This window comes from Pan troglodytes, chromosome 4, assembly GCF_028858775.2.
Source record: "Pan troglodytes isolate AG18354 chromosome 4, NHGRI_mPanTro3-v2.0_pri, whole genome shotgun sequence".
Lineage (NCBI taxonomy): Eukaryota > Metazoa > Chordata > Mammalia > Primates > Hominidae > Pan > Pan troglodytes.
In genome coordinates, this window is record NC_072402.2 from 155428227 (window position 1) to 155446587 (window position 18361).

General features: G+C 44.0%; 1 protein-coding gene across 1 annotated transcript; it reads left to right on the forward strand.

Moving 5' to 3' along the window:
* The first annotated feature begins 539 nt into the window (after nucleotides 1–539).
* LSM11 (LSM11, U7 small nuclear RNA associated) lies at nucleotides 540–17521 on the forward strand. Its single transcript, XM_001138531.7, has 4 exons — nucleotides 540–1034; nucleotides 8216–8355; nucleotides 10828–10911; nucleotides 11676–17521. The coding sequence occupies exons 1-4, from the start codon at nucleotides 587–589 to the stop codon at nucleotides 12084–12086; spliced, it is 1083 nt and encodes a 360-aa protein (XP_001138531.1). The 5' UTR covers nucleotides 540–586; the 3' UTR covers nucleotides 12087–17521.
* Nucleotides 17522–18361: the final 840 nt, after the last annotated feature.

The following is an 18361-nucleotide window of genomic DNA, read 5'->3' on the forward strand; positions in this document are numbered from 1 at the left end:
ATGCAGAGGGTATAGGAAATGGAGGACAGACACCCAGTATTGGCTGACATGCATCTATTATGAGCTCTGTAGGCAGTATCTCTCCATCCTGAGGTCAGTTCTATAAGGTAGGTGCTATTTATATCATATTTCAGACGAGAAACACGCTAAATACTTTGAGCCCAGGTAGGCTATTCTTCCCACCCTATCAGTAGTACTCAGCATGGAAGCAAACTGAGACATTCATTGCCTTCCTCCAGACATTTCCTGCCAGCTCAAGCTAGGATGCGATCCCGAGCTCATTCCCGGGGAACCCAGAGTATTAACAAACACCCTAAGTGATAATGATATAGACGGGGAAACTGCACTGGAGCAGGTCAAGCAGCAGTCGACAGCGTTAACTTGTCAGCTATGGGAGGAGGCGGTGCGAGGCGCGGGCTGGTCGGAGCCGCGTACCACGCCCCCCGGCCCGGGTGGAACGAGGACAGGTGCTGCCCTCCGGCGGCCGCGTCGGCGCAGTGCAACCCCGCGCCGCGGCTGCGCAGTGCCGCCCTCTGGCGGCTCCGTTCCTTCTTCCCATCGGCCTCGGCTTGCGGGCCTTTCAAACATGGAGGAGCGGGAGCGGGGGGCGAGGTCGGCTGGCGCCGGGAGCCCCGCGCGCCCGCCCAGCCCGCGGCTGGATGTCAGCTCTGACAGCTTCGACCCGCTGCTGGCCCTGTACGCGCCCCGCCTGCCTCCCATTCCCTACCCCAATGCCCCCTGCTTCAACAACGTGGCGGAGTACGAGAGCTTCCTCAGGACCGGAGTCCGGGGCGGCGGGCGCGGGCGCGGGCGGGCTCGGGGCGCGGCCGCGGGCTCTGGGGTTCCCGCCGCGCCCGGGCCCTCGGGCAGGACTCGCCGCCGCCCGGACGCGCCCGCCCCGGACCCCGAGCGCATCCAGCGCCTCCGCCGTCTCATGGTGGCCAAAGAGGAAGGGGACGGGGCCGCAGGAGCGGGCCGGAGGGGTCCGGGTCGGAGCAGGAAGGCGCCACGCAACGTGCTCACGCGAATGCCCTGTGAGTCCGCGGGCCGGGCGGGAAGCGGGGCAGCCGCCGTCCGGAAGCTGGCTGCCGAGGGGGCGTCTGCGGGGCGGCGGTGGCCGGGCGCGGGTCTGCACGTATTGCGGGAGCGCCTTGGTGAAAATTTGCGGGGATCATCAGTGACTATGGGGTGGATCTGCTTGAGTAATGTGGGTAATGAGGGCTTGGGGAGGGTCACCCTGAGTAAGAAAAGGGGCTGTAGGAGCAACAGAGGGAGAGTGGTAAGGCTGTAGTGGTGATAAGAAGCCGTGGGAAAGGTCTTCAGCGGTAATCGGGGCCCATGGAAGGGTCCCAGAGGTGATGAGCCTGCCGAGAGGGTCTACAGGATTGATGGAGGACCTGGAGAGGTGGCGGGGCTACAGAGTTTGGGGGACATCATAGGGACGTCTACAGAGGTGATGAGAGGTCTTAGAGACCACAGTGAGAGGTAAGGTGGGGCGGAAAACGGGAGACGTGGGGGAGCGCACAGCCAATATTAGGGGAAGGAGAGTATTTGGTCAGTGGGATTTGAGGATGATCGGATGGAGTGTGGGGAGATCTGTTCAGATAGCACAGGCGCATAATCCCATAACCCCTGTACATTGACAGCTCCTTCTCGAGTGCGATAAGCAGAAGGGCTGCAGGGTCTTGATACACATATGTTCACATTATTAAGTCACAAGTGCTGAAATGCAGCAGGCACAGAATGCCACTAAAACACAGACGCTGTTTTACAGCCACTCTGCCTGGCTGGGTGCAGGACTGTGTCTGTCAGGCTCATATTACCATATGTGCAGGTTATTTTAAGTTCTAAAGGTGTAAATGGCACAAGGGAATTTCTTGGAGCCTCCTCATAGATCCTTAGAGTAAAGCTGTAAACAGCAGAGGCTCTAATGTGTGAGTTAGGTCTTGTATAAATGGAATAAAAACAGCCTAAGGTTATCTCTTTTGTCATCTGGCAAGCAGTTCTGACATCTGCCCTGTGAACACAATGACCTACTTAGCCATTCAAAGCATCTGTATCCTGATAATTAAATTGTTACCTTATTAAGTCACTGTCTTTTGGATGGAGAGGTGTGCCAAGCAAGGGACTGTTTTGCTTCATTCCTAGAAATTTGTTTATTAAGAGAGAACATCCTGAAACGCTATGTGCTGTTCCGTGTGCCTTTGTTGGATGTCTTACCATGCCACAGCATCCCTGCCCAAGCTAGGATTTACCCCGGCCTGCTTGCCCGGCTGTAACACAAAGACAGTATGCGTGTTCCCAAAATGAGAGCAGTTTGGGGGACCTTAATTTGCCTATGCAATTTGCCACCATTAGGTAGTTGAAATGCACTCCAAGTCTCATTGCAACATTTATTTCTATTTTACCAGTTATTACTTTGCTACCAAGATTGTCAAGGGAAAGGAATATTCCTGTGTATTGCTATGTAGTGGGTGGTTTTAGCTTTCCCTATAGAGCACTTTACTGTAATGGTATGACAGTGTGTGAAGACCAGCTTTGTCAACTTCTTATGATTAAGTATATATCCCTGGAATCAAGATCTCAGAGACTATGCCCTACATACTGAAAATTTTCACCATGGCACTGCAGACAGTTGGGTGTACATGAGAGAAAGGCATTGACGTCGCACAGAGTTGATGACCTTCAGAAAGCAAGAAAACAACAGAAACATGGGTGAGGATTGGATTCATTCAAGAAAGAGTTCCTACTTGAGGGTGAAGGGTGGGAGGAGGGTGAGAATCACAAAACTACCTATGGGGTACTATGATCACTACCTGGGTGACAAAATAATTTGTGCACCAAACCCCAGTGACACACGATTTACACATGCAGCAAACCTTTCGTGTACCTCCTGATCCAAAAACAAAAGTTGGAAGGGGGGGGAAAAAAGAACTAGGTATGTTTTATATGTATGCCACAGTTTTAATTTAAAAAAATATGCCTACTCCAAACTCTGATTGGATACAGTTGCTCAGGAAAATCAAAATATAGATACCAGTAAGATAATACTATTTGTGGACATATACAAATGCTTTCTGGAAAAAAATGCCTATGCATTTGAGAATGCATAATCCTTTGCAAAATATTTACATAAAATGTAAGTTCCATCAGGCTGTAACAGCAAACAGAAGCTTTGTTAGTTCATATCATCAGTGAAACATAATGAAGAATACATGAGGAGCTACATTTTGTCGCTGACTTTAAAATGATGTATTTCATCAATTCAGATCCAAGTTACCCATCCAGGTTCACAGACAGGACAGTGTGGAATGTTTATGAAAAAACAAGGAGTGCAAAATTAAGTGTAATGGTGTTTTAACTGTAAAATATTTCACTTTGTATCTCTGTCATAGAATCTCTTTGAATTCCCTTGTGGAGCAGTAGTATTCTTTTCCTTGCAGTAATAAAATTTTAAAAATAGCCAGGCACAGTGGCTCACACCTGTAATCCCAGCACTTTGGGAGGCCGAGGCAGGTAGAACACTTGAGGCCAGGAGTTCAAGACCAGCCTGGCCAACGTGGTGAAACCCTGTCTCTACTAAAAATACAAAAATTAGTTGGGCATGGCAACATCTGCCTCTAGTTCCAGCTGTTCAGGAGGATGAGGCACGAGAATCGCTTGAACCCTGTAAGTGGAGGCTGCAGTGAGCCGAGATCATAGGGACATCATAGAGACGTCTACAGAGGTGATACGAGGTCTCAAAAAAAAGTAATGATAAAAGTATAGGAGGCTGTTGCAATACTGGGAATACTAAAGAAAAAAAAAGCATAGGAGGAAAGGTTTTTCGTCATCATTAAGCCTAAGCCATCACTGATACCAACAAAGAACTCACACACAAGCTGTACTTGCAAGTGGAATGTAATTGCTTTTCCTCCTTTTTAATATTGACATGCCTATAGAGACGGTAAGACAAGACTAAAGAGCATTATCCTCTTTTCCACATAATTCTAGTGTCTATATTTCTCCTTAGTATCGCAGCACCATACCTAGCCCACGGTGGTTCTGGTTTATAATTGTGCTTCAAGCAAGCTTTTTCTAGGTATATCTGTCACTGTGAAATGAACTGGTGTGTTCAAGCTCACATCTTGACATTATAAAGCTGTAAGAAAAAGTGTTATCATTACTTTGTTTTAGCTACAGGTGTGTTGGTGTGCAGCCTGTGCCGGTGTGAACAAGTGTGTGTGGTCAATCCAAAATGCATATGACATGCAGGGTTTGGCTCCTAGACCATTGTCTAGGTGAATGGCTTGTCTCCAGTTCCAAATTCCGTTCTCCTGCAGGGAGCCTACACAGTCCTTTTACTCGCACACATCCTGCTGAAAAGGATTTCAAAACAAACCTGATTTATTGGGCCTCTGACGTGATACCATGATTGAAAATTTGTTCGAGTCCTGTTGTTGTAGTTTACTTTGATTGCTGAAATAATTTCCCACAATATGGTGTCTTGATGTTTTCATTTTAATAAAGTGATATTCTTTGGATAACTTTGACTTCACTTCCTGCAAATAAAGAGCAAGAAAATAGGCAAAATCAAGAACATCTGAGCCCTGCATACAGCAGTAAAATGAACTCTCAAATTTGAACAGCATCTCTGTTACACAGAGGTTGCCAAAAGGGCATGAGTATGACTTACATAAAACCGAGAACAGCGGTACTTAGGCTTCAGAAAAGGCCAAGCTTAAAATTCAGCCTTGTCACTTTTCTCAGCTCATTGCAGCTGTTTCCAGTCAGCTGTCTCCAGTGCAACTAAGGAATAGTCTCAGATGATTTCTGCACCACACTGCTGTGTGTGTGTGTGTGTGTGTGTGTGTGTTTAGGCCAGTTGGACATAGCATCACAATAGGGAAGACACTGATGTGCCTTTGCCGGGTCACTGATTCAAACATTGTACTTTCAATCTGTCATGGCACCCTTCTATAGAATGGCAACTAAAACTATTTTCAGAGAAAAGAGAAAATATTTTTCCATTGCAGACTCATAAGGTGACTGTTACAGTTTGTGGTTTCATTTCTCTGGGACCTTAATAGGTTATGGAATCTGGGGAGCTGCCTTTGCCCTAATGAGCTAATAACTTTGTATATTTGGAGATATATATGTAGATACAGTTTTGTCCTTAAATCTTTGAATAGGTAGTTGTGGAGGCTAAAGCAACTCCATCTCGAATGCCAGTCCACCATGTTGACTTCTGATTAAACCCAGTTCTGGGAAGGCCTCTAAGATTTCCAATTTATCTGTTGTTTCTTGTGTAAGAGCATGTACTTACTGTAATTCCTGTCCTTACATGAGAACAACCTTGACGTTATCTTACTTCAATTGTCCTACACATCCCTTCTGAATCACCCTTTCCCTGTAGCATATAAGCCCTGCATCTGGGGGTCATGGCACGGGGATCCACCATCTTGTTTTGCCACCACCTGAGACGCAGACGTGGCTTCTGTTCCTACATTCCTATTAAATATTTCTTTCTAAGGAAAACAAGAGTTACTGTAAGAGGCAAGTTTTAGGTCTTTAAAGAAGGGCATGATTGAGAACAGTTATTTTAAAATCAGGCTATGATGGTATAATTTACATGTAGCAGGAGAAGGAAGAGTGGAGCTGAAAATGACCTGGATCTGGAAGGATGTGGCAGTAGAGAAGGGGATTGGAAGAGTAACTTTCTCCAAAGATAAGGCATATGCTTTTTTGTCATATTTGGTCATAGAAACCTGACTCATATCCATTTGGAGCTTGCCACAGAGACGGCTGGAAAGAGAATGTGCACTCTGATTCAGAACGGGGAGCTCATTTTTGCCTTGGCGGTTTGCTCTGATAGGTGGTGCTAGTGTCGTACTTTTGATCACACAAGGATACAAGGAGAGCAATGCTTCCTGGAATTACACTTTATTAAATCTTTGGAAGAAAAAAATTAAAGGTACACGTTTGAGAAAGACCAATTGAAAGACCTGAATTTGCCATCTATTTAATTAGAGTAAGAGACTGTTGCTAAGATACCTGCTTGCCCTTTCTCTCTATTTTTGGAGGTGTGGGAAAGAAGTAATGTCCCTGTTTTTTTCCAAGTTAGAAAAAAATAGTCTTTCCACTCTTTGTATAAACATACATCATAGGGCAGCGGGCAGTATATATGTATGTGTAGGAAAAGAAATAATGCAGGCACGTGATCAGTTTCTAAGAAATTGAGTTATTGGGACTTAGTCCTGAAATAAATCTACAAGTTAACTATCTTAACCTCATTTTATGAATGAGGAAATTTGGAACTTAAAGAAAAAGTTATTCATCAGGTTCACACAACTAGTTATAATGACCTGAAAATTGTTTACAATGCTTGAGTGCTTGATTTAATATGGCCTATAACACATATACGCGTGCGCGTGCTCGCGCGCACACACACACACACACACCCACACACACCCTTAGCTAGCAAATGTACAAAGGACTTTAAAATACTGCTAGAAGAGAGGTAAATGATGGTTAGACCAGAATTCTCATGGTCTTTTCCAAAGTCACTGCTTCATGTCGCTTCCAACTCCGACTTATTCTCACACCGTTAATCTGACATAAACTCCTGCTAGTCTGCTAAGTCATTTTCTTCTAAGAATCTTTTATTAATTTATCACAGCCATCATTTATAAGCCAATCCATGACAGAGGGATAAGGTGGCTTCAGGAGGAACCAATTTAGTTATCCAAACTGAAGTGCAGGACTGTTGTTCTCCTTTATGTCACTAGAAACAAAGCAGGAGAGATTTTTCATTTGTCTACTGTCAATGCCAAATACTCTATATATCCAGACTTCTAAGACCTGACCAAAAATAAACTTTCTACAGAATTTTGCGTTGCAAACTTGGGAAAGAGTGAGACTGTGTATGCACAAGAAAGAGAGAGAGATTGGGGGCGCGTAGTGTGTGCCTGTAGTCCCAGCTACTCAGTAGGTTGAGCTAGGGGGATCGCTTGAGCCAGGGAGGTCAAGGCTGGAGTGAGCTGTGATTGTGCCACTGCACTCCAGCCTGGGTGACAGTGAGACCCTGTCTCAGGAAAAAAGAATGTGTATGGCTTTCTTTTGGGAGGTTTTATATACCATAGCCAGCATATTGTGAGAGCTGAGTTAACATGAAATAATAAAAATAAAATTCATCTTTCCTCCCACGCTCTGAGAAGAGAATCCTTCATAATAAAAGCTGAAATTTATAGTCTCAATATTCTTCCCATGAGTCATTATCCTGCTCTCTTCACATGATGCTTATTAGTAGTGTCATAGGAGCCAGATACTCAGCAGGTACCTTTTACACTGTCAGGGCTTGGGCCAGAACCAGTGCTTTTCCTCCCAGAAACACCAGTGACTCCAGAAAGCTTGTGCATGGAGTAGCTTTGGTGGGGTCAAAGGCCTTTCTTTCTGACAGGATTGTACATGTTTAAGGGCAGAGTGCAGTTTGTTTCCTTTGAACATGTAAACAAGGTTTTTGTTTTTTTGGAAGACTCAAGCTGGATATGTGATTCATGAATTGTCTTAAGGCACAGAATTGAGAAGGATCTCGCTGTTAATGTATACATTTAATGTTTGCGTGCCCGTGTGTGTGTGTGTTTCTCAAGATGGAGTCTTGCTCTGTTGCCCAGGCTGGAGTGCAATGGTGCGATCTCGGCTCACTGCAACTTCCACCTCCTGGGTTCAAGCCATTCTCCTGCCTCAGCCTCCTGAGTAGCTGAGATTACAGGCATGGGCCACCATGCCTGGCTAATTTTTGTATTTTTAGTGGAGATGGGGTTTCACCATGTTGGCCAGGCTGATCTCAAACTCCTGACCTCAGGTGATCCACCCACCTCAGCATCCCAAAGTGCTGGGATTACAGGCGTGAGCCACCACGCCCGGCCAACCCCAAAAGTTAAGTGATAGTGCATGTTAAAATCAGTGACATCGTGGAATAAGAGATATACCGGTAGTGAAACATTTGGCTGATATTCATACATATGGATGATCCACATTCTGTTGGAATCTAGTCTCGTGTCAGTGTGTGTTGGCCGTATGAGCCATGTTGCCCATTGGACCTTCCTGTTCCAATAGTGAGATTGTCACTCTACCATGGGCCTCATGTTGCTGGCCAAAGTTGGGTGGTCGTGGCTTAATTCTGGGAATGAGGGCAGATATTAAAACTGTCCTGACTGTTCTTCTCTTGTTTCAGTGCACGAAGGCAGCCCTCTGGGTGAACTCCATCGCTGTATCCGTGAGGGGGTGAAGGTGAATGTTCACATCCGCACTTTCAAGGGACTTCGGGGCGTCTGTACAGGCTTCCTTGTTGCATTCGACAAGTTCTGGAATATGGTAATTAAGCCTTTCTCAAGGGGCTGGAGAACCTCCTACAGATTACATCTTCTATATATTTAAAGGACCTGAGTAACTGCATTAAGTAAAACCCAAAAAATAACTTCTCAGAAGAACTAGAATTTTTGCATACTTTTGGGCAACAACAAGAAAAGGTCTTTTTATTGCTTCCTTCTCCTTAAGGCAGTGGCTCTTAACCAAGGTAATTTTGTTCTTCCTTCACTCCCAGGAACATTCATCAATGTCTGGGGACATTTTATTGTCACCACTATAGGAGAGGGTACCACTGGCATCTAATAGGTAGAGGCCAGGGTTGCTGCTAAACAGTCTGCAACACACAAGATAGTCCCTCAACAACAAAGAATGATCCAATCTGAAGAGTCCTTAGTGCCAGGGCTGAGAAACCCAGCCTTAAGGACCAATTATTTTATCGGTTTAGTAATTTTTAGTTGATTTTCTACCAACCATTCTTTCATTAATTAAGAAAAGCATTTATTGACTTCCCATTTTGGCTGAACCCCATGCTAGGTGCAAAAGTTTCAGAAAGGAACTTGCACTCTGCAGTACATGGGAAGGTAAATAAGGATAGAGGTGAAGCAGACATCAGTAAACAAAGCATTTTGCATGATGTCTTTTTTTTTTTTTTTTTGAGACAGTGTTTTGCTCTTGTCACCCAGGCTGGAGTGCAGTGGCACAATCTCAGCTCACTGCAACCTCCGCCTCCTGAGTAGCTGGGATTACAGGCCCCTGCCACCATGCCCAGCTGATTTTTGTATTTTTAGTAGAGACAGGGTTTCACCATGTTGGCCAGGCTGGTCTTGAACTCCAGACCTCAGGTAATCCACCTGCCTCAGCCTCCCAAAGTGCTGGGATTACAGGCGTGAGCCACTGCGCCCGGCCACATGGTGGTTTTATAATGAGGGAGTGTGCCACACTTCCTAGCCTTCTAGAGGCTTTTTTTCTAGACATTTGTAGGAGAGAAGGGATATGTAATAGCACAACTATGATTTGAGGTAGTTAAGAACTACTAGGCCGCACGCGGTGGTTCACGCCTGTAATCCCAGCACTTTGGAAGGCCGCGGCAGGCGGATCGCCTGAGGCCAGGAGTTCAAGACCAGCCTGGCCAACATAGGGAAACCCCATCTCTACTAAAAATACAAAATTAGCCAGACATGGTGGCACAAGCTTGTAATCCCAGCTACTCAGGAGGCTGAGGGAGGAGAATCACTTGAAGCTGGGAGGCGGAGGTTGCAGTGAGCCGAGATCACGCCACTGCACTCCAGCCTGGGTGGCAGAGCGAGACTCTGTCAAAAAAAAAAAAGAAAAAAAAAGAACCACCAGAGCTTTCTGGTGTTTCTTTTCCATATGGTCTTCTATCTCCAACTTTCCTTTTCCCTGTGCTTTATCCCCATCCACGCATCCTCCTGGATAAGAACAATAGCTGCTAACATATATTGAGTACCTGCTATGTGCCAGATACTATACTGAGGGCTTCATATATTATCTCAATGAATGAGTTGTGGGTACTATTACTGTTCCATTTCACAAATGAAGAAATTGATTCTAGAGAGATTGGAATGTTGGTCGCAGATCACACTGTTAGTAAGTGGAAGTGCCAAACTTTTTCCTCGGCCTAACTCCTAAAACCATGTTTTTAACCATTATGGAATTTGAATCGTAGCATCATCACTTGGCAACTGTGTGACTGTAAGCAAGATAATTTCTCTGAGCCTCAGTTTTCTCATTTCCAAAATGCAGGGAAAAATGTTTTATTATGATCTTTTTACCTTTGAAGGAAAGAATTGAAGAGAATGTGTTAGATGATAGTGGTGATTATAACAGTACTGTCAGCTTCTATTTGTAGGGTGATTTACACTTTTCAAAGGAATTTGTCTTGTACTTCTCATTTAGTCCTAACAGCTGTCCTGTCGAGGTTGCTCTCGGTGATGAGAACTCACCAGCAATTCTGTGTGTAACCCTGGTTAATCTCTGTTAATTGCTTTCATAAGACATAGAAACTGAAGCGGGTAAAGAAGCAGTAATGTTCCTCAAAGTGGGATCTAAAGCCATCCTGCATCAGAATCACCTGGGGCTTCTGGTTGAAACAAAAGGTTCCTGGGCTTCATCCCAGACCTACCAAAACAGAATCTCCAGCAGAATAGCTTTGGGTTCGTATTTTAATAAACCTCCTAGATATTCTTGCACACTGAAATTTAAGACCTTCTACCATGCAGTCATAAAGGCCCTTACCATCCATAGGTGAAACCCATCTTATATGGTGATAGCAGCTTAAAAATATTACACAGAAGGTACCAGGTGTTACCATTTTCTTCTGCCTAGGAGCTGAGTCATTTGTTAAGTGTAGTTCTGCTCTGAATAGATGTTACTCTGCCTTTTTTTTTCCCTGAAAAAGCTATACAAATAATAATTTTAATTCTGTCTAATGTTTTTCCTTTTGGGCTGTTCCTCTAGGCACTTACTGATGTGGATGAGACCTACCGAAAACCTGTCCTAGGCAAAGCATATGAACGGGATTCTTCACTGACTCTCACTAGGGTAGGCAGTTTCCCCCTGACCTCCTGAGTAGCCATCATGCTTTCCAGCTTAGGAATTAAGATCCCTGAGCCCAGTGACTAGGATTTCCTAGAGGGAAATCTCTGTTGCTATAAACCAGCTGTGCCTGTACCAAGGTATTCCTTAGTTTCTCTTTTCATGCTTCCAGTGAATCTCAAGTGAGTCTGTGCTTGTAACCTGCGTATTATTTGAGGAGCAAGTTGTCTCTTACAACATCTGAAAGTCTTTCAGCTTTATACCACAGAAATAAGCCTTTTCTCTTGACATATGTATTATGTGCATTATAGTTAGAAATAGGAAATTTATGGCCAGGCGTGGTGGCTCATGCCTGTAATCCCAGCACTTTGGGAGCCCGAGGCGGGTGAATCATGAGGTCAGGAGATCGAGACCATCCTGGCTAACACGGTGAAACCCCATCTCTACTAAAAATACAAAAATTAGTTGGGCAGGGTGGCAGGCGCCTGTAGTCCTAGCTACTTGGGAGGCTGAGGCAGGAGAATTGCTTGAACCTGGAAGGCGGAGGTTGCAGTGAGCTGAGATCGCACCACTGCACTCCAGCCTGGGCGACAGAGTGAGACTCCGTCTCCAAAAAAAAAAAAAAAAAAAGATTTATTACTAACTTTTAAAAAATTGCAAAGCAAGGAGTCCACAGAACATAATTAAAGAATTTGGTCATTTTCTGTATGTTGAAAGAGGGTGATGAAGGCTAAAGAGAAGGCTAATATTTATCATTGTTTTCTTTATAGCTATTTGATCGGCTGAAACTTCAAGATTCCTCCAAGAAGGAAGCAGATTCTAAGTCTGCAGTTGAAGATTCCACTCTGTCTAGATACTCACAGACATCCACTTGGAAGTTGGCTTCAGTGTGGGGAAGAGCAGACACTGACCGGGGCTCACACAAGCGTTCCCGCTCTGTCCCTTCTTCCCTGCAGGCCTCTGCAAGGGAGGAGTCCAGGTCAGAGCTGTCAGGGAGGACTACACGGACAGACGGCTCCAGTGTGGGAGGTACCTTTTCCAGGGCTACCACCCTTTCCAGAGGCCAGTCCCGTAAGAAAAAGCGAAAGCCCAAAGTGGATTACCAGCAGGTATTCACTCGACACATAAATCAGATTTTCATTCGAGGCGAGAATGTCCTGCTGGTTCATCTTGCACAGTGACCAGCTCAGCCTGAGCTTTGGTTTTTAGAAATAAAGTGCATGAATTGCTGCTATGCTGTATCCTAGTGTCCCAGTGAAACTCTGAGTTGGAATGATTCCCTCTGGTCCTGCGTATGCAGAGGACGGAGCAGGCTCAGCCCCCTGGAAGATGAGCTCAAGGGGAGGACAGGCCTTGGGAGGGCGGGCGTTTGCATTAATATCAAGGCAAAAAGCATTCATAGATACATGCGTCTGATTTGGTATTGTGATTTACTTCAGACCCTGAAACCAAATATCTGATCTTCCATTAGACTTAGGGGTCACGATATGAGTGGAATTTACTTTTTAGATACTATAGGGGAAAGAAAAGTCTCAAAAAGAAGTATTGCATGTCTAAAAGCTAGTGCCCTGAGTACTCATGAATTCGATTCCAAGAGTAGCGGTGTAAATTGCCTTGGAGCCCTGCATCCACGTCTTGTAACTAACTTTTGAATTTTGCCTGACATGATTCTCTCTTGATGAAGAAATGACATATATTATCTTTGAATATCTACAAGGAAAGTTACCAACTTATGTAGGGGTGAAATTTGGATAGGCGGTATGCTCAAAGCAGCCAGCAATGAGTGCTCTGTTTTGATCCTTCTTCTTATTATGGAAAGGAGTACAGGACCTCTTCAGTCTTCCTCTTACCAGAGGTAGCCTCTGCAAATGGCATACCAGATGGGACTCTAAGATGCTTGTGTGGTGGCTTCTTGTCCTTCTCTTTGACTTCTGTGGCATGGTGCTAGTGCATGTACCCTGTGGTATTGCCCCTCTGTCCGTAGTGTGAACTGTCCTGTGAGCTTTATGTCAGGAGACTGTGACCTTCATGTCCAGCTTCAAAGAGTTGTGCATGAACTCGGTAATACACATCACACGGCTGAGAGTCCCCTTTCCAGGCAGGGCCAGCATGTGTAGAATATCTTTCAGAATATGGTTTCACCATGAAACAGGGGTGGTAGATCTATTCCCTTGTGTCAGGCCAAAGAAGTTCTTACAAAGTACAGTGGGTAGTGTCTAAAGCGACACTTTACTCACAGCCTGGCTTGAGTAACAGGAACACCATAGCACCCACAAATACTTCTACTTGAATCATATTCTGTGCTTTTTCAATCACTAGTGCAGAATAGGCTGCATTTGACACAGACTGTTAGGCAATATTGATTTTTTTGTTTTGTTTTTATTTGGTTTTATCTGAGATAACTTATGTTCAAGGTGAGAATAAGAAATAGCCAACTAGTTAAAATGTATGAAAAGAAAACTTTCCCCTGCTGTATTTGTTGTGTAACATAAATAAGCCTTCTGAGAAGCAGGGTGAATAAAGTTTAGGGAGCTGGGACACCTGGTCCTGCTAGCTGGACCACTGGCTCATCATGCAATGAAAGGTGAGCAGACTTAACCCCTCCGTGCCTCAGCTTTTCCCCCACAGACACCTACCTCACAGGGGCATTGAGAAAAAAAAATGAAGGCATTTTACAGTCTCTAAACATCTTTAAGTGCCATGAGTAATTTTTCCTGACTCTGTTTCATAGCTTTGTAAGAATTCTGTGTCTTTATAAGACACAGAAGCAAGGCAGGTGCTACATAAAAAAGTAATCTCAGCCAGGCACGGTGGCTCACACCTGTAATCCCAGCACTTTGGGAGGCTGAGGCGGGTGGATCACAAGGTCAGGAGATCAAGACCATCCTGGCTAACACGGTGAAACCCTGTCTCTACTAAAAATACAAAAATTAGCCGGGCGTGGTGGCGGGCGCCAGTAGTCCCAGCTACTTGGGTGGCTGAGGCAGGAGAATGGCGTGAACCCGGGAGGCGGAGCTTGCAGTGAGCCAAGATTGCACCACTGTACTCCAGCCTGGGCGACAGAGCAAGACTCTTGTCTCAAAAAAAGGAAAAAAAAACAAAAGTAATCTTAGGGTTCATAGTTATGATCCTGTTGTAACTGTCTTCGGAAGGCAGCAGTATCTTCTGGAACTTCCATATTCCATTCCTTCCTCCTAAGGGACAATGGAAGTTCTCAGAAAAGTATCTTCAGTAAGAGGAGAGTAACTTTTTTTTTGCTGCTCCCGCTATATCCCAGGCCTCACCCTTTTCTGATCATTATCAGAAAGAATCCCCTGAACTTTTCAAGGGGTTTATATGGTAGCACCAAATGGAGAATGAGCATCTAAAAATGACACATCCCGAAAGGGCAATCTGTGGAAGTTTGTTGTTTGTTTGTTTTTATTTTTAAATGCATTGTAAAGTGTACTCTAGAGCCAGATCAGATGCACTAAAGTTTATAGAGGTTCCAGGTTACAAACTCAAGTGAACAGTAATCTTTGGAAGCTGCCAGTCTAAATTCTAAATAGTGTATCTGAAATCTCAGTTCCCAAAATAGTTGTCAGGTTTAATCATCAGGCAACACTGCGTATACCTGTGTGACTATCCTCATCTGCCTGCCCTCTCATCCCTCGGCTAGAATGATGTACTCTACTTTCCCAATAAGGTAGAAATTTGGAATCCAACGGAATATAATCAGTTTTCATTCATTCCAGTGCCTAGTTAAATCTAACCTGACTTAAACATATGCCTGTTTTTATGTTTACCTATAATTTTCATATAGCCGTATCAGGATTGATTTACCATTTTTTGCCCAACATGACAATTCTGGCTATGAAAATTATGTTTAAACTGTGTATGATCTATTTTATGTGCTCTATGTTCCCATTTGTTTGTTTGGTCTGGACAGTGGTTCTGGAATGAATTCTATCTAGTAAATTAGTAAATGTGCTGTTTTGTATAAAGCATGATAATTACTTTTTAACAGAAGTTCATTTTTAAAGATTACTCCCTTTTCTTTCTCTCTTTTTTTTGAGACAGTTTCTCTCTTGTTGCCCAGGCAGTGCAGCGGCGCGATCTCAGCTCCCTGCAACTTCTGCCTCCCAGGTTCAAGTGATTCTCCTGCCTTAGCCTCCTGAGTAGCTGGGTCAGCCACCATGGCTGACTCATTTTTTGTATTTTTAGTAGAGAAGGGGTTTTACCGTGTTAGCCAGGCTGGTCTTGAACTCCTGACCTTGGGTGATCCACCTGCCTCGGCCTCCCAAAGTGCTGGGATTACAGGCGTGAGCTATCCCGCCCGGTCCCCTTTTCTTTATTATTGAAGATATTGTTTAAAAGAAAGAAAAAGTAGGTCCCAATAATATATGTGCTATTCAAAAAATGTGATCATTTAGGACATTATCACAAGTTGCTATGGAAATAACTGAAGACTTCCTCAGGAGAAGGAAAGAAAATGAGGAACGTAATGATAGAGTCGGGGAACTCCCACTAGCTCACCTGAGGGGGGCTCGATGCAGCTGAAATACTGAATACTGAAATACTAGAAACCAACAAAACTGGTTTCTAGAATTCTCCAGGGATTTGGGCTTGGGAAACTTGGTAAGAATAGTTTTTATTTTTGAACATTCAACTTTGGTTCTTCAAAGTAATCTTTAAACATGGGAATATGTTTTCAAGACAATTTATAGGACATACTTATGTAGTTGGTGAGGTCTTCTCAAAAGTATCTACCTTTGTTAGATAATAACAAGTGATTAAGAAAGGGGAGATATGGTTTTATACTCATAACAATTTCCTGTGCCATTCTCTGTACACAGAGGTGATTCATTTACTCTCCCATTAGTAGAACTTGCACTTTGGGCTGTCTGTTCTAGTATTTGGGAAGTGTTTATGCTTCCTTCCAGGGACCATCTTATGATCAGAGGCAGGATGTCTGTGAGATGGTTAGCCAGAGTTAGCAGTGTCCGGGGAGAGTGGCTTTAGACCAGTCAGTACCTTGCTCTTTGTGCATGGTGCATGTCAAGTCAGGAAGCCAAGAAACCATTGGCATTAAAATCTAGATGCGTAGAGATCCTTGCTATGAGTTGTGGATAGGAGTGGCTCCATCTATCCTTGTGGTGAAAGAGTCCAGGAGCTCCTTTAGAGATTGTCAAGTCCTGAGCGATGAGCTGCCCTTAATCCTCAGAAGCCTTACAAAAATTGAGATGTACCATTTCTACCCTTTGAGAAAAAAGAAATAGAAACTTACTTGATGCAGAATGGATATTTATATTTCTGCTTGCACCATTTCCATAGCAGCTGACAAAGGCAAAATCATGAAATAGAATCATTTCTATAAATTGCTTAAGTTTTCTCTAAATTTTGCCTCTAGGAAAAAATTAAAACTATTCAATGACAGCTAGCTGTCACTGGTGCTACCCCAAAGCTTTCCAATCTTTTATGTATTTTTTGTGAATGAAACTGTTGCTGTAGGAAAGTCAAGGTTCATGTAAGAGTATCGTGGTGTAAATATAATGGTTTCACAGCTGTTTGAATTTTTCTTTTCCTGTGCCAGATATAGAATGCAGTCAACCCTTTTTCAGTAACTTATGTTCACCAGTCTGTGCTTTTCTTCTCCCAGAAGGCTTTTCTTAGTGGTTGTAAATGCAAGAATCCTGAGCCCTGTGTTGCAAAGGTGGTCTGTCAGCACTTTCTGGCAAATTGAGTTGATGGATTTAAGATAAGCCTTTGGGGTTCCTGTCAGTTTTCTGGGCTCTGAGGAAGGGTTGGGCCTCCTTTACTCTCAGTATTTTGAGTGTTTTTCAAATGTTTGTACGTTATCTTGCACTGCTCTAATAAAAATGAAAGCTCTGTGACAAGAAATAGTTCTGGATGGTTTGAAGATCTGCGGGGAAAAATAAGTGTACACCTGAGACCTTCAGTTAGTCTTTTATTTATTTAGAATAAAAAATAGTTTGATAACCTACCAGAGTTAGTGCTTCTTTAAAAACACTCCTTGGAAAGATGGGGACTGTCCCTTAGGAAAGCCATAAAAGTGATTCCCAATACTTTGCAATTGCTTTTGATTTTTAGTCCTTTGGAACAAATGTGTGATGTTATGTCTGATGTTGTGTTTTTAGAGCTGTGAAAAGTCTGAAAAATTTCAAGGGGTATTATTTAAATGATGATTATCTGGCTGAATTATGTGTGAGCTAGAATCTAGGGTAGCTGTCCACTTCTTTTTCTGTTGTCCTGACAGTAAAGCAAATAGTAAGCCATGTCTTGAAAGTGATTTGCTTGTTTCATACTGACATCTAAAGACATCAGCCTTCTCTTTGGCAACCCTGGGGATACTCCTCTGCACCATAACTTATTAATGTTTTTTTAGACAAGGCTAAACCTGAATGACTCTACGTATCTATAGTTTCACTGCTCATATACCAGCTGCTACAAGAAAAACCATGACTTGTAAGTTTGTCTTTACTCCTAATTGCTAAATTAACTGAAACCCTTCCTGTCTAGGGAGAATTGCTGCTAGTAAGGTCAGTTTGCAATGTTCAGCTTTAGATATGTGTCGTATGGGAGTCTGAAAACTGTAATAAACTGTATTCATATCCTGGCTGCTTTGTCTCTGTTGATTTAGGGGGGTAGGAGAGAGGAGGCAGGGGAGTCTGTTACCAAGTGAAGACACCTGTCTAGAAAGTTAGACCATCTCAAGCCTTCTGCATTTACATTATTGTAACCTTGTACCTTTTCTTTACCAAAGTCCACACATCTAAGTCACCACTCTTGTCGGGCGCAGTGGATCACGCCTATAATCGCAGCACTTTGGGAGTCCGAGGCGGGTGGATCACCTGAGATTGGGAGTTCGAGAACAGCCTGGCCAACATGGTGAAACCCTGTCTCTACTAAAAATACAAAAATTAGCCAGGTGTGGTGGTGGGCACCTGTAATCCCAGCTGCTCGGTAGGCCGAGGCAGGAGAATCACCTGAACCCGGGAGGCAGAGGCTGCAGTGAGCTGAGATCATGCCACTGCACCCCAGGTTGGGCCACAGAGCAACACTCAGTCTAAAAAAAGGAAACAAAAATAGCTGGGCATGGTGGCAGGCACCTGTAGTCCCAGCTACTCGGGAGGCTGAGGCAGGAGAATCACTTGAACCCAGGAGGCGAAGGTTGCAGTGAGCTGAGATCGCACCACTGCACTCCAGCCTGGGCGATAGAGCGAGGCTCCATCTCAAAAAATAAAAATAAGTAAAATAAAAATAAAACACCACTCTTGAGGTGGCTTTTTTCTTCCAAGTTTACTTGAAGTTCATGCTTAGGAAAGGAACTTGGCCCACATTCTGAATTATCTCCTCTAAGCTGCAAGCAGTGGTAATTGCCCTGTGAATTTATTCTACCTAATAGCTCACTGGCACTAGTCCATTCTGTTCATGATCTGCTGAAATCACCATTCAT

Coding starts and splice junctions, on each gene's coding strand:
- LSM11 (XM_001138531.7), top strand. CDS start 587: ATGGAGGAGCGGGAGCGGGGGGCGAGGTCGGCTGGCGCCGGGAGCCCC. Junction 8,356..10,827: donor TCGACAAGTTCTGGAATATG/GTAATTAAGCCT, acceptor CTGTTCCTCTAG/GCACTTACTGATGTGGATGA. Junction 10,912..11,675: donor CTTCACTGACTCTCACTAGG/GTAGGCAGTTTC, acceptor TTTTCTTTATAG/CTATTTGATCGGCTGAAACT.